This window comes from Artemia franciscana, chromosome 2, assembly GCF_032884065.1.
Source record: "Artemia franciscana chromosome 2, ASM3288406v1, whole genome shotgun sequence".
Classification (NCBI taxonomy): domain Eukaryota; kingdom Metazoa; phylum Arthropoda; class Branchiopoda; order Anostraca; family Artemiidae; genus Artemia; species Artemia franciscana.
Window position 1 is genome coordinate 6,988,590 of NC_088864.1, and position 12,024 is coordinate 7,000,613.

At 34.5% G+C, this 12,024-nt stretch overlaps 1 protein-coding gene across 1 annotated transcript; it reads right to left on the reverse strand.

The window, feature by feature from the left end:
* Nucleotides 1–2,259: 2,259 nt before the first annotated feature.
* On the reverse strand, nt 2,260–11,633 carry LOC136034053 (uncharacterized). Its single transcript, XM_065715155.1, has 4 exons — nt 11,558–11,633; nt 8,609–8,679; nt 7,057–7,162; nt 2,260–3,816 (listed from the first exon to the last, which is right to left on the reverse strand). The coding sequence occupies exons 1-4, from the start codon at nt 11,631–11,633 to the stop codon at nt 3,500–3,502; spliced, it is 570 nt and encodes a 189-aa protein (XP_065571227.1). The 3' UTR covers nt 2,260–3,499.
* Between the last annotated feature and the right edge of the window lie 391 nt (nt 11,634–12,024).

A 12,024-nucleotide genomic window follows, 5' to 3' on the forward strand; every position in this document is an offset into this window, starting at 1 on the left:
TAAGATGTCAATAGACCCTTAAGGTTCAAACCGGCGGTGCTGATCTGTTTCATGGCCTTTTAGCCAGGAAGTGCAATGGGGGGCAGGGGGCTAACTATCCTGTCCTTTCACACACCCTTTCTGCTTATCCGACTTCTCCAGGTACTCATTTAGAGCTGGGTGGACTCTGGCTGAGCTTACAGAGTCTCACAATTGGGATTGAACCGTGCCCCTTGGACAAATAATTCTCACACCAGCTCGCCAACCACTTAGTCTCAGAGACTGGAAGGTCCCTGTGTATGGATAATAAAGTAAATCCATTAAGCCGTTCCTGACCTGAGGCACTCCTGGTATAAGATTTCACTCTTCTCAGGGTAGTAATAGAACGCTCGCACGTAGCCGTTGTGACGGGGGTTGTTGCAACAATCTTCAAAAATTGATGTAGAGTGTAGAGAATCGTCATATTCTTTTAAGCAAACTATGAAATATCTTGATGCCAAGTTTCCCGATTGTATCCACATCCTCCTCCACAGAGCTAACTTAGCAGCAGTGACTCCAGCAACTTTCTGTGACTAAGGAATCGCTTATGCAGCTGCTGCAGAAAGCAGTCCATAAATAGGATAACCACAGAAAGTCAGTAATACGTTTCAGAATCATCTAATACTGTTGCGTAATTATTCCTATACATTTGTTTTGGAGCTTATAATGGGCACTCTAATGCTGATTTTATAATCCTGACACAGTTCAATCTCTTCAGCAATAAGTGGATGAAACATAGCTTCACTCCTCTCTCTCATGTCTTTGCTCCTAAGATCATCAGAATGTTTGAGAAAGTATACAAGATCCATAGATTCTGATTGTAAAGATGTCGATAAATTGTGTGACGGACTAAAAACTTTACTGACAGTAACCAAAGCTGCAACAAAACTGTATCTCTCAATAACAGATAGCAAAGAATAAGCTTTGCTTTCACGGATTATAGAAGCCCATCCTTGAAACTGGCCACTCACAGACGAAGCTCAATCATAACCTTGTCCCCTTAAGTACTTTAATTGCTTCCCATTCCAACTAACATTTGTATCAACCAAGGTACTGTTATCCATCAACAGTTTCTATTTGAAAAAGTCGATAATTTTTTATTTCCGTTTTGAAATCATGGATGACTAATTTACAAACAGGGCCATAGACTTCTTGATCTATAAGATTACTCAAGAACTTTAAGAACGTCGACCCTACAGGGCAAATTTCGCGGGGAAGGGGATGTATCCCTTTCCCCCCTGGGTTCTCTCCTGTTATTAACTATAGATTCGTTTTTAAGAACAATGTCATAAATGGTAACCAAACATTTGATTTTCGGAGTAGGCTAGACTCTTCAATTTATTTTTCCAGCATGTTGCTTACCAGGCCATAATTTCCTGTTATGCGCCATAATTTGCCCCTTATCATTATAGGCCATAATTTTCCCCTTTCCTCTTAGGACGCCACTCCTCAAGGTGAAATTTGGATGCTGCTCACGATCAGTTCTTCATAATTAGCTCCTTAGGGGCAATCTAGTAAAGAACGAACCCTAGTCATTAGTAACCATAAACTTAAAAACGCGTTTCGAAAAAACTGTCAAGTTAGGAAGAACCGTCATTTGATCCTGATTCAGGAACTATAACTATTATTCAAATTAATCTCTAAGGATAAAAGTTTGTTGAGAAAACAAATATAAGCAAATTAAAAATAAATAAAAAATTGCCTGAATTATAACAATAGTAGTGTCGCATAGAAATAGAAATCTGAACCATTGGAATCACCATACTCAAAAATCACACGAATTAAAGCTCCCTAATTGAGTAACAAGGAAAATGACTTTTTGGCAAAAGAAGCAGTGATGCCTCTCTTTTTTTTTTCATTCTCCTGCTTTGTTTTTTTTTTTCTTTTGCCAATAGTAGGGCGCTGAATAATTATAGAGATGTTTAATCATGGCTGCAGTCTTCGTTATAACCTATTCAAGAAGAAATTCAGCCCATAGTAACCAAAAATTTAAAAATACTATTTGATTAACTTTTATGCCACATAGGTGAGAAAGAAAGAATCCTTAAACAGAGTGGCTTATGACGGAATTTCAAGGAATATGACGATATTTTAGGAAAGCAGGTAACGGAGTCAGTCAAATATGACATCATACCCCAGAGAAGCATATTTTCCTACACGTGTTACAGTAATTGAAATATACTTATCTTATAAATGAAGCAGATTTTGTCAAAAACTGTAATTTATTTTAATATTATCATTTGTTACTTACAGAAGGTACAAAAAAAATGGTAAGTTTCTTTCAAATGAGTTCTCTCATTACATTAAACGACTCTACGACCATAGGTTTGCAGTTCAAATTACTCAATCTGCCTAGTTGAAAAAAACTCTGCTGTAAATGATAATTTTAGCGTTGATCAGAGAGGACTCATACTTGAGGAGCAGCCTCAGCAGGTTCAAGACGTTCCAGGTTCAAACCTCGATTTTAATTCTAAAAATTGGAGCAATTTCCATACACTAGTAAATGTTGCTGTGTCAGACTATACCAAAGAAAGAACCTGTCTTAGGTAGAAGCTCTTAAGGTGCCAGTAGATCAGATTTGCAACCCAGCTTTCTTCCTTTTCCGCTTGCTTACTATGATCCATATTTATATTGGAAAAACTATTTTCGTGATTTAAATCCGACCTAAGATGAAGGTGATCATCCTGGTACCTCAATTCTGAATAATAATCACACTTGGTCAGAAAAAGTTGGAAATATTTTGGCTCATACTCATCATATGCGGATTCTGAAATCGGAAGACGCTGCTACAAACTTTCAAGTTCTGTCTTATCATGATTTTCTTTGTCAAAATAGATTAGGATTGAGCGGGACAAATGACTCATTAAGTAACGTTGAATCTTATCAGGGATATACTCTGACTATTATGCCAAAGCAGCCCTATTATAGAACGCCATTTTATAACTATCAGTCGAGCAGTCATTTTGAGCATGGAAAACCTGCTGCTGCCGCCAGTAACTTTCCTTTTTTCTTTGACTATAATCAGAGCTCATCGCTTAGTAACACCATAAATGAGAGACTATTATCAAACCAAGCTCAAAGCAACCCTTCCTGTCAAATGTATCTTGAAATGCTTTACAAAGGCGAATCTAGTCTTGCAGAAAAAGCATGTACCGACACCGCAAGTGAGGCAGGACCGCGTGGAAATTACTTAACCAAATATACAAATCCAGAAACTAGTTCTAGAACGTCTTCTCCTACACCTGCGTCAACTTTTTGCAAAAAGAATTAGCTCCACATCCCCCATACGCTATATTGATAGGGCGGAAATTCGCTTCTGTCAGGTCGCCAGCAAATTCTTCTTTCAGTAGTAGCCAACCAAACATTTCAAAATATAAGCAAAACCAAATTTCTTCCAGCAAATTCATTAACAGATTACGTCATCCTGGAGCTAGTTTAGCGTGAAGTAGCCATTTTGATCTACAGCAACACAACAATTCTTTTACTCATTCGTTTCAACATGTTTCAACCACAAAACTAAATTGTCAACGTTCCCAGATCCTGTCTGAGGCTCAGAAACCTTTTCATGAATACTTGAGCTAGAATTATACCTCGACAGAGGAAAATATTCCGAAGTATTATCGTCAACTGGAGTGCAATTCGCTCTATTCCTTTCAATATCTGAGGAACTAGTGACATTAATGACTTCGTCTGTACTATCGAACGTATTGTCTTCAACTTGTACATGTATCACACTTATATCATCATTTGCAGCATCTTGTCCTATGGTCTCCATCTTTAACTTTGATTTGGAGCTTCCTATAATTAAAAACAATTTATTTATTTATTTAATTTAATATTAATTAAAAAATTAACATAAACACATTCCCCCAAATATCACAGTATGTATGATATGGACGGAGGATAATGAAACGAATCTACAAAAAAATAATAACAATTAATATTAACGTCAGAAAGGGTTTAAAAACAAAAACTTAAATACAACATCATGTACCCTGCTACCACTAACTTAAAACTCAACTCTTTCATAAACACAAATAAATCAAAATAAAGATCTTAAAAGGAATAGAACTCTCAAAGTCTCTAGGGACAGAGTGGGTATATATATATATATATATATATATATATATATATATATATATATATATATATATATATATATATATATATATATATATATATATATATATATACTATATATATATATATATATATATATATATATATATATATATATATATATATATATATATATATATATATATATATATATATATATATATATATATATATATATATATATATATATATGTATATATATATATATATATATATATATATATATATATCATGAAAAGAGAAATCACCAATGCAACAGCACAAACACATAAAAAAAAAGAGACAGAAGGAGAAAAGGAAGACAGTTTTCCTAAATTAGTGGTTAATATAGACCAGCACTTGAATGAGGCCTTAACCCTACTCATCCATACAATCACATAGGTCAAACAGCATAGCCAAACACAATCAACCATAAAGAATAATCCATGGACAGGCAGTCATGTCGTCAATAAGTATAAGTCGTCATTTACCAAACAATAGAAAAAATAATAAAGACAAATAATTCAGAGGCAACAACCCAACACAAGGGCTCATCAGGAAAATAAACTGGTCTATAGGGTTTCGCCACTTTAAATTCTCTACCCAGCCAAGTGTTTTGGCTACCACAGAATATCCATGGCATCCCCGTCTCAGGTATCACCCCCAAAATACATGCCTATGAAAAAAAAAACAGCAAATGTAAAACAACCAAGTAACACCAAAACAAGCTTATCCTGTTAATATATCCCTCTTTTTAGTAACAATAGGTAAACTAAATATGATAAAATTTACCAAATCACAAATATTAACACATTGCAAAAAAAAAAAGAAAAAGAAAATTTAATGAACTAAACAATTATAGAATTCATCTTTACCATGAGGCTATTTTTAAAAAAATTCCGCTCTATTAGAAACACAATTCAAAATAAATGGCGCTGCATCATCATTTGTCGAACCTCCGAAATTAGTTGAAAATGTCTTTAAGTATTTCCAGATAATTCTTTTTATATTTATTTAAAAGTTCGTTATAATGAAAACTAAATTTTTTAAATATAAAATATATATATATATATATATATATATATATATATATATATATATATATATATATATATATATATATATATATATATATATATATATATATATATATATATATATGTATATATCATGAAAAGAGAAATCACCAATGCAACAGCACAAACACAAAAAAAAAGAAAAAAAAAAGAGAGACAGAAGGAGAAAAGGAAGACTGTTTTCCTAAATTAGTGATTAATATAGACCAGCACTTGAATGAGGCCTTAACCTTACTCATCCATACAATCACATAGGTCAAACAGCATAGCCACACACAATTAACCATAAAGAATAATCCATGGACAGGCAGCCATGTCGTCAATAAGTATAAGTCGTCATTTACCAAACAATAGAAAAAATGATATAGACAAATAATTCAGAGGCAACACCCAACATAAGGGCTCATCAGGAGAATACACTGGCCTATATAGGGTTTCGCCACTCTAAATTCTCTACCCAGCACAGTGTTGTGGCTACCACAGAATATCCATGGCATCCCCGCGTTAGGTATCACCCCCAAAATATATGCCTATGAAAGAAAAAAAAACAGCAAATGTAAAACAACCAAGTAAAACCAAAACAAGCTTATCCTGTTAATATATCCCTCCCTTTAGCAACAATAGGTAAACTAAATATTATAAATTTTACCAAATCACAAATATTAACACATTGCAAAAAAACCTGAATGAACTAAACAATTATAGAATTCATCTTTACCATGTGGCTAATTTTTAAGAAAATCCGCTCAATTAGAAACACAATTCAAAATAAATGGCGCTGCGACAACATTTCTCGAACCTCCGAAATTAGTTGAAAATTTCTTTAAGTATTTCTAGATAATTCTTTTGATATTTATTTAAAAGTTCGTTATAATGAAAACTAAATTTTTTAAATTGCCAAGTTAACTTATTTGCAGAAAAACCTCTTGATATCAATTTTTGGCTTAAGATTTTACATCTATTTTTAAAATCAATATAATTACTACAAATCCTTGCATAACGAAGTAACTGTGAGAAAAACGCTGAATATGTGATATTTGAGTGTATATTACTTTCTGGGAATGGGAAACTAATCACTTCAAAATCCAAATCATCCGTTTTATTATACATTTTAAAACTTATTTATTATTATCACAAATATTAATATTTAAATCTAAGAAATGATCTTCATGACTAGCGCCATGACTAGGCTCAAGAATAAGCTCTGATGGATATATATTTTTAGAAATATCAATGAAATCCTTACAATTTAAGACCAAAATATCATCTAAATATCTTTTATTATTTGACAAAGCATGTTTTAAATTAATCGGATTATTCTTATCCATCATATATTTATATTCTAGTTGACTTAAAAACAAGTCAGCTATAAATGGGCTGGCATTCCCCCCCATGGGAATTCCCACAATTTGCTTGTACAAATCACCCCCAAATCTTATATAAGTATTGTATAAAACAAATTCCAATAACTCAAAAATCATATCCAAGCTGTAACATGTCAAGTTAACTGTAGTATTAAAGCAATTTTTCCATATAGCTTTTTTATTATAAATGTCTATTTTTAAGAACCTTTTACTAGATAAGAGGAAAGCTGGAACTAGGGGTATGAGATATAAAGTGCCAATAACGCTAATGTGTTTCATATCCATCCGTTACACATCTGTTACACAGAGGCCGATCTGAAACCAAACTCTACCCTGGATATGCCTTCCCATACTTAGCAAACATCAAAATATACGCCAAATAGGCATATTTGAGATATGATTCACCAACTAACTGAAGTTAATAATACGTTTTTGTCCAGTTTGAAAACGTGCACGTATACTATTAGGCTGCACAAAACAAAAGGCGTTTCTTTGCTTACCGCTTTCATCTGTTTCCACTTCTTCGAATACATGACCCTTGTCGCTTTCTTCGTTGGCACATACAATCGAAGTGTGGACCTCCATGATAAGCAAGCATGGATAATCCTAAGAAAAATAAATTAAGTTTTGTTAGAAAAATTTATAAAACAGGATAATGAAAATTATTTATACGAAAGTCCCAAAAATTGGGACTCTTTCGTATAAAAAATGGACCATGAGAGTCAGAACAAAGAAAAACATCAATCCAGACCCTAAAATAGGAAGAATTTTCCCAGCGCCATAGATTATAGTATTAGAAAGCTACCATCTTCCTATTTCCGAAGAATTTTTAATTCATTCAGAAATCAAAACATTCCGTATGTTTCGAGATTTCGAAACATTCGAGACTGTTTCGAGAGTAACCATAGATGGGAGTCGAACCCATGACCTCCTTTTCAGTACAAAGACAAATCTGCTACTAACGTATGATAGTCCAGTAACGAATTCGACATAGAAGCCCAACTTTTATGCAACATTATCGCTCCTAGTCATAACAAAGTGCAACATATTTAAAGCTCAGTGTTTAGTCTTCCACTGCTACTAAAAAGATTCATGCGTAATAAATACAACATATTTGATTAGGTATAATTTAGGTAGAATAAAAATCAATTTATTTTTTAAGTACCAAGGACACCAAAAACGAAAATTAGTTTTTTGAAATTGGTTAACTGAAAACTTAGAAAACCATATACGTCTTATAAAATTAGGAAAGACCGAGAATTCAATTTTAAATGAAGAAGGTCTTCAATTTTCGAATTTTTTCTTCAAGCGCCAGCCAATTTAAAAGATGAAGAACGTGTATTAAAATTCAGCAGAACATGAACACAAAAATATATCACCATGGAGCTCTTGGAAGTGTAACTTTCCCGGCAGCTGTAGAAGAAGGAAAACGCAACCATTAATTAATTGGTAGTAAATTGAATAAAATCTAGTGGTTCGATGAGTAAAATATAGATTAACCCTAACATTTTGTTGACAAATTGGAATTGGAAAGAAGCGTATGCATCATGGAATAGCTAAAACTCTAAGCTAGGGATTAACTTGTTTATTATTAAGATTATTGAACGCTTTAAATTATTAGTTATTGGCTTATCGTTAAGAGTATCAATTTTTTTTGGAAATATCAATTATTCTATTAGCTATAGGGACTTGTAGGTGACTAGATTATTCGAGGCAAACTGTTATAATTTTTACCATCCTTGTTCCCTATTTTGAGTTTTTTTTTTTTTTTTTTTTTATGAATTTATATGGAAATACTTTTATGACGTATCTTGCTTAGGAATGCATAACAGAAAATAAAGAGTAAATCCAAACTTTATTTTGAACAAGAAAAACGAAAAGCAATAAAATCTTTCATCGCGACAAATAAATAAATAAAGAGTAGAACAACAAAGCCGACATAAAAATAATCGAGCATATAAAATGTGATAAACATTGCAAAAAAAAATATATAACAAATATGAAATAAAATAAATGAAAACTTGATAAATGAATAAATGAAAGACAAATTACCTTTGCTTTTTGCTCAATAGGGATTTGAGCATCTTTGTCACATTGAACAATGAATTCTATAGCCCTTTGACCTGCAATTTTAAAAACAAAGCAAATAAATTTCATTTTACCCTTCAGACGCTCTGAAAATTTCCATTTATTTTCCAAGATCCTTGATGAAAAAAAAAACTCCTACCATCAGCTGAAAGAATAAATTTGGACCATTTTGCAGTATAGGCTCTGACATTAAAATTCGTTTAGAGTTAGTAAATTTAAAAATTTTTATGTGTCCTTTGTGGACACCCTGTATTCAGGTGCTTATAGGCACAGAGGTAGAAAGGGTGGAAATGTCCCCTGTATCAAGACTTTTCCGACGACCCCTCCTTGAAAAACAATTTATTACAAGTATCTAATTTATCTATTTATATAAAACATAACAAGAGCTAAGATCTCATACGGCACTTGTGACGAGGTCGGAAGAGCCAAGAACTCATATGGTCTATGAGCTCTAGCAAAATTCTAAGATCTGATCACCCACTCACAAGTTAAAAATACCTTAGTTTTTATAAATTTTCCCTCTCCCTTCAGCCCTCCAGATGTTCGAATCGGGGAAAACGACTTTGTCAAGTCAATTTGTACAGCTCCCTGATACGCCTATAAATTTTCATCGTGGTAGCACGTCCAGAAGCACCATACTCGCCAAAGCACTGAACCCAACCATCTTACTCCCCCAAAGAGCGCGGATCTTGTCCGGTTACGTCAGTCACGTATCTACGACATTTATAGGCATTTTCCAAGATTCCTGGTTGCCCCCCTCCAGCTCCCTCCAAGGTCAACAAATCTGGTCGGGATTTGAAATAAGAGCTCTGAGACATGCGTTCCTTTTAAATATCAAATTTCATTAAGATGCGGTCACCCGTTCTTAAGGTAAAAATACCTCAATTTTTCTAACTTTTCCAAATTAACAACCCCCAGCTCCCCCAAAGAGAACGGATCCGTACCAATTATTTTGATCTCGTATCTATAACTTGTGCTTATTCTTCCCATTAAGTTTCATCCCGATATCTCCACTCCAAGCGTTTTCCAAGATTTCTGTTTCCCCCTCCAACCATCTATGTCCCCGGATCCGATTCGAATTGAAAGTGGAGCATCTGAGACATAATATTCTTCTATATATCAAGTTTCATTGAGATCCGATCACCCATTCGTAAGATACTTCAATTTCACGTTTTCCAAGAATTCCGGCTTCCCCCTCCAGCTCCCTTTGATGTCATTGGATCTGGTCGGGATTTAAAATCAGTTTTAAAGCACAAGATCCTTCTAGAATCAAATTTCATTAAGATCTGATCACCCGGTCGTAAGCTACAAATACCTCATTTTCTTAATTTTTCCAAATTCCCCCCCCCCCCCCAAATCCACCCATGAGAGCGGATCCGGCCCGGTTATGTCAGTCACCTATCTTGGACTTGTGCTTATTCTTTCTACCACTGGACCCGGTCGGGATAAAAAAAAAATAAGAGATCTAAGTTTTGAGGTCTTTTGAGATCTAAGTTTTGAAATTTCATTAAGATATGATCACTCTTTCACAAGTTAAAAATACCTCATTTTTTCTAATTTTTAGAATTACCCTTCCCCACCTCAACTCCCCCAAAAAGAGCAGATCCGTCCTGGTTATGTCAATCACGTATCTAGGACTTGTGCTTATTTTTACCACCAAGTTTCATCCCGATCCCTCCACTCTAAGCGTTTTCCAAGATTTTAGATTCCCCCACTCAACTCCTCCCAATGTAACCAGACCCAGTCGGGATTTAAAATAGAAGTTCTGGGACACGATATCCTTCCAAATTTCTAATTTCATTAAGATCCGGTCACTCCTTCGTAAGTTAAAAATACCTTATTTTCAAGCCTTATTTCATACCTTATTTCATATTACCTTATTTGGTACCTTATTTCATGCCGAGTTTCATCGTCCTAGCTTGCCTGGAAGTGCCTGAAGTAGCAAAACCGGGACAGAAAGACAGACCGACAGAATTTGCGATCGCTATATGTCACTTGGTTAATACCAAGTGCCATAAAAATTGTTCAAACGCAACTTTTTGTATTTGGTATAAAGGTGACAAAAATTCTTGACTTATCTGAACGCAGTGGGAAATTTTTGGACAAGTCGGTACGGGGTTTGGAGGACCGTATGTCAAAGAATAACCTGTGCCAAAAGTGTGGCTCAATCCCGCTGATTAGGCCTATAATGAACATAAGGTTAAGATTATGTTTATGTTTTATGCGTATGTTATGTTTTTCGGTTTAAGGTTATCTTATACAGATGAAGGAAAATAGATAGCAAAACTTCAGCTTTACAGTCCAGCAACAGGGGCTAGACGGAGACATCTTCAAATTAGGTAGGAGGTGGTTGTATGGGCTTGGCAGCACCTTACTTTAAACAATATACAATAAAAGAAATGTGGTTCGATTCCACCTTCTAGGTTTATAATGTCAGAAAGATTGAGATGGTCAGATCTCGTTTCGCAGATGAAGGAAGATAAGGTGCAAAACTTCGTATTTTTTTAGTCAAACAAGAAGAAGGACATCCTCCGACAACGAAGAAATGGTAATAAGAACGGATTTGAATGAAGCAGACTTTGGCGGCTGTATATAAAAAATGAGCCGTAAGGAAAATCCGGTTCGATCCCGCTTTTTATGGCATTAATGAAAGAAATATTAAGACGGTCAGGTCACTTCTTACAGATGAAGGAAACTTCATCCTAATCCTTCCTTTCCTAATCCGAAACCATGTTGTTGTTAGGCCTAATGGCTTAACAACACGATCCAAACGAGAAGGAGAAAATCCACAGGTAAGGCCAAACAAAAAGGAGGATATTGCTGAATAGCGTAGGAGATTTCAAGAACAAATTTCAAGAAGTAGAAATTTCGCAAGAGGAAATGAGTCACAGGGCATAGTATAGGGCAGGATACAGCTATGTCGGCCACAGGTGGCTTCGTGCTGCAAAGAGGTGTAGTCGCATAAGAAGGTGTCTGCTTTTTGAACCATTATGGAAAAAGGAGTTTAATATTTAAAATAAGAACACAACATATATCAAGGTAGGCATTGCCACAACCAAAGAAAAGTCTGTAAAGAACTGACTAGATGGACAGAGGTGTTTCTCCAACTATTCAAAATGATTTCCTAAAAATATTTTCAAAGGAATTAATGAGAGGGTGAAACAAACTGTATGAGAAATTAGTATTCGAGGACATTGTATTTTGTCACCGAGAAAAATACAGAACAACCAGTCCCATCTAGCGTTGTTCGGCAGAATCAAACAAATAATGATAAAAATCTCAACAAAAAGTTTTTTATTTTGTTTCATCTCCTTTATACTTTTTTCTCATTGGGGGACAAAACCGGAAAGGGCACAACAGGTACATTTTGTAGAGTTTAT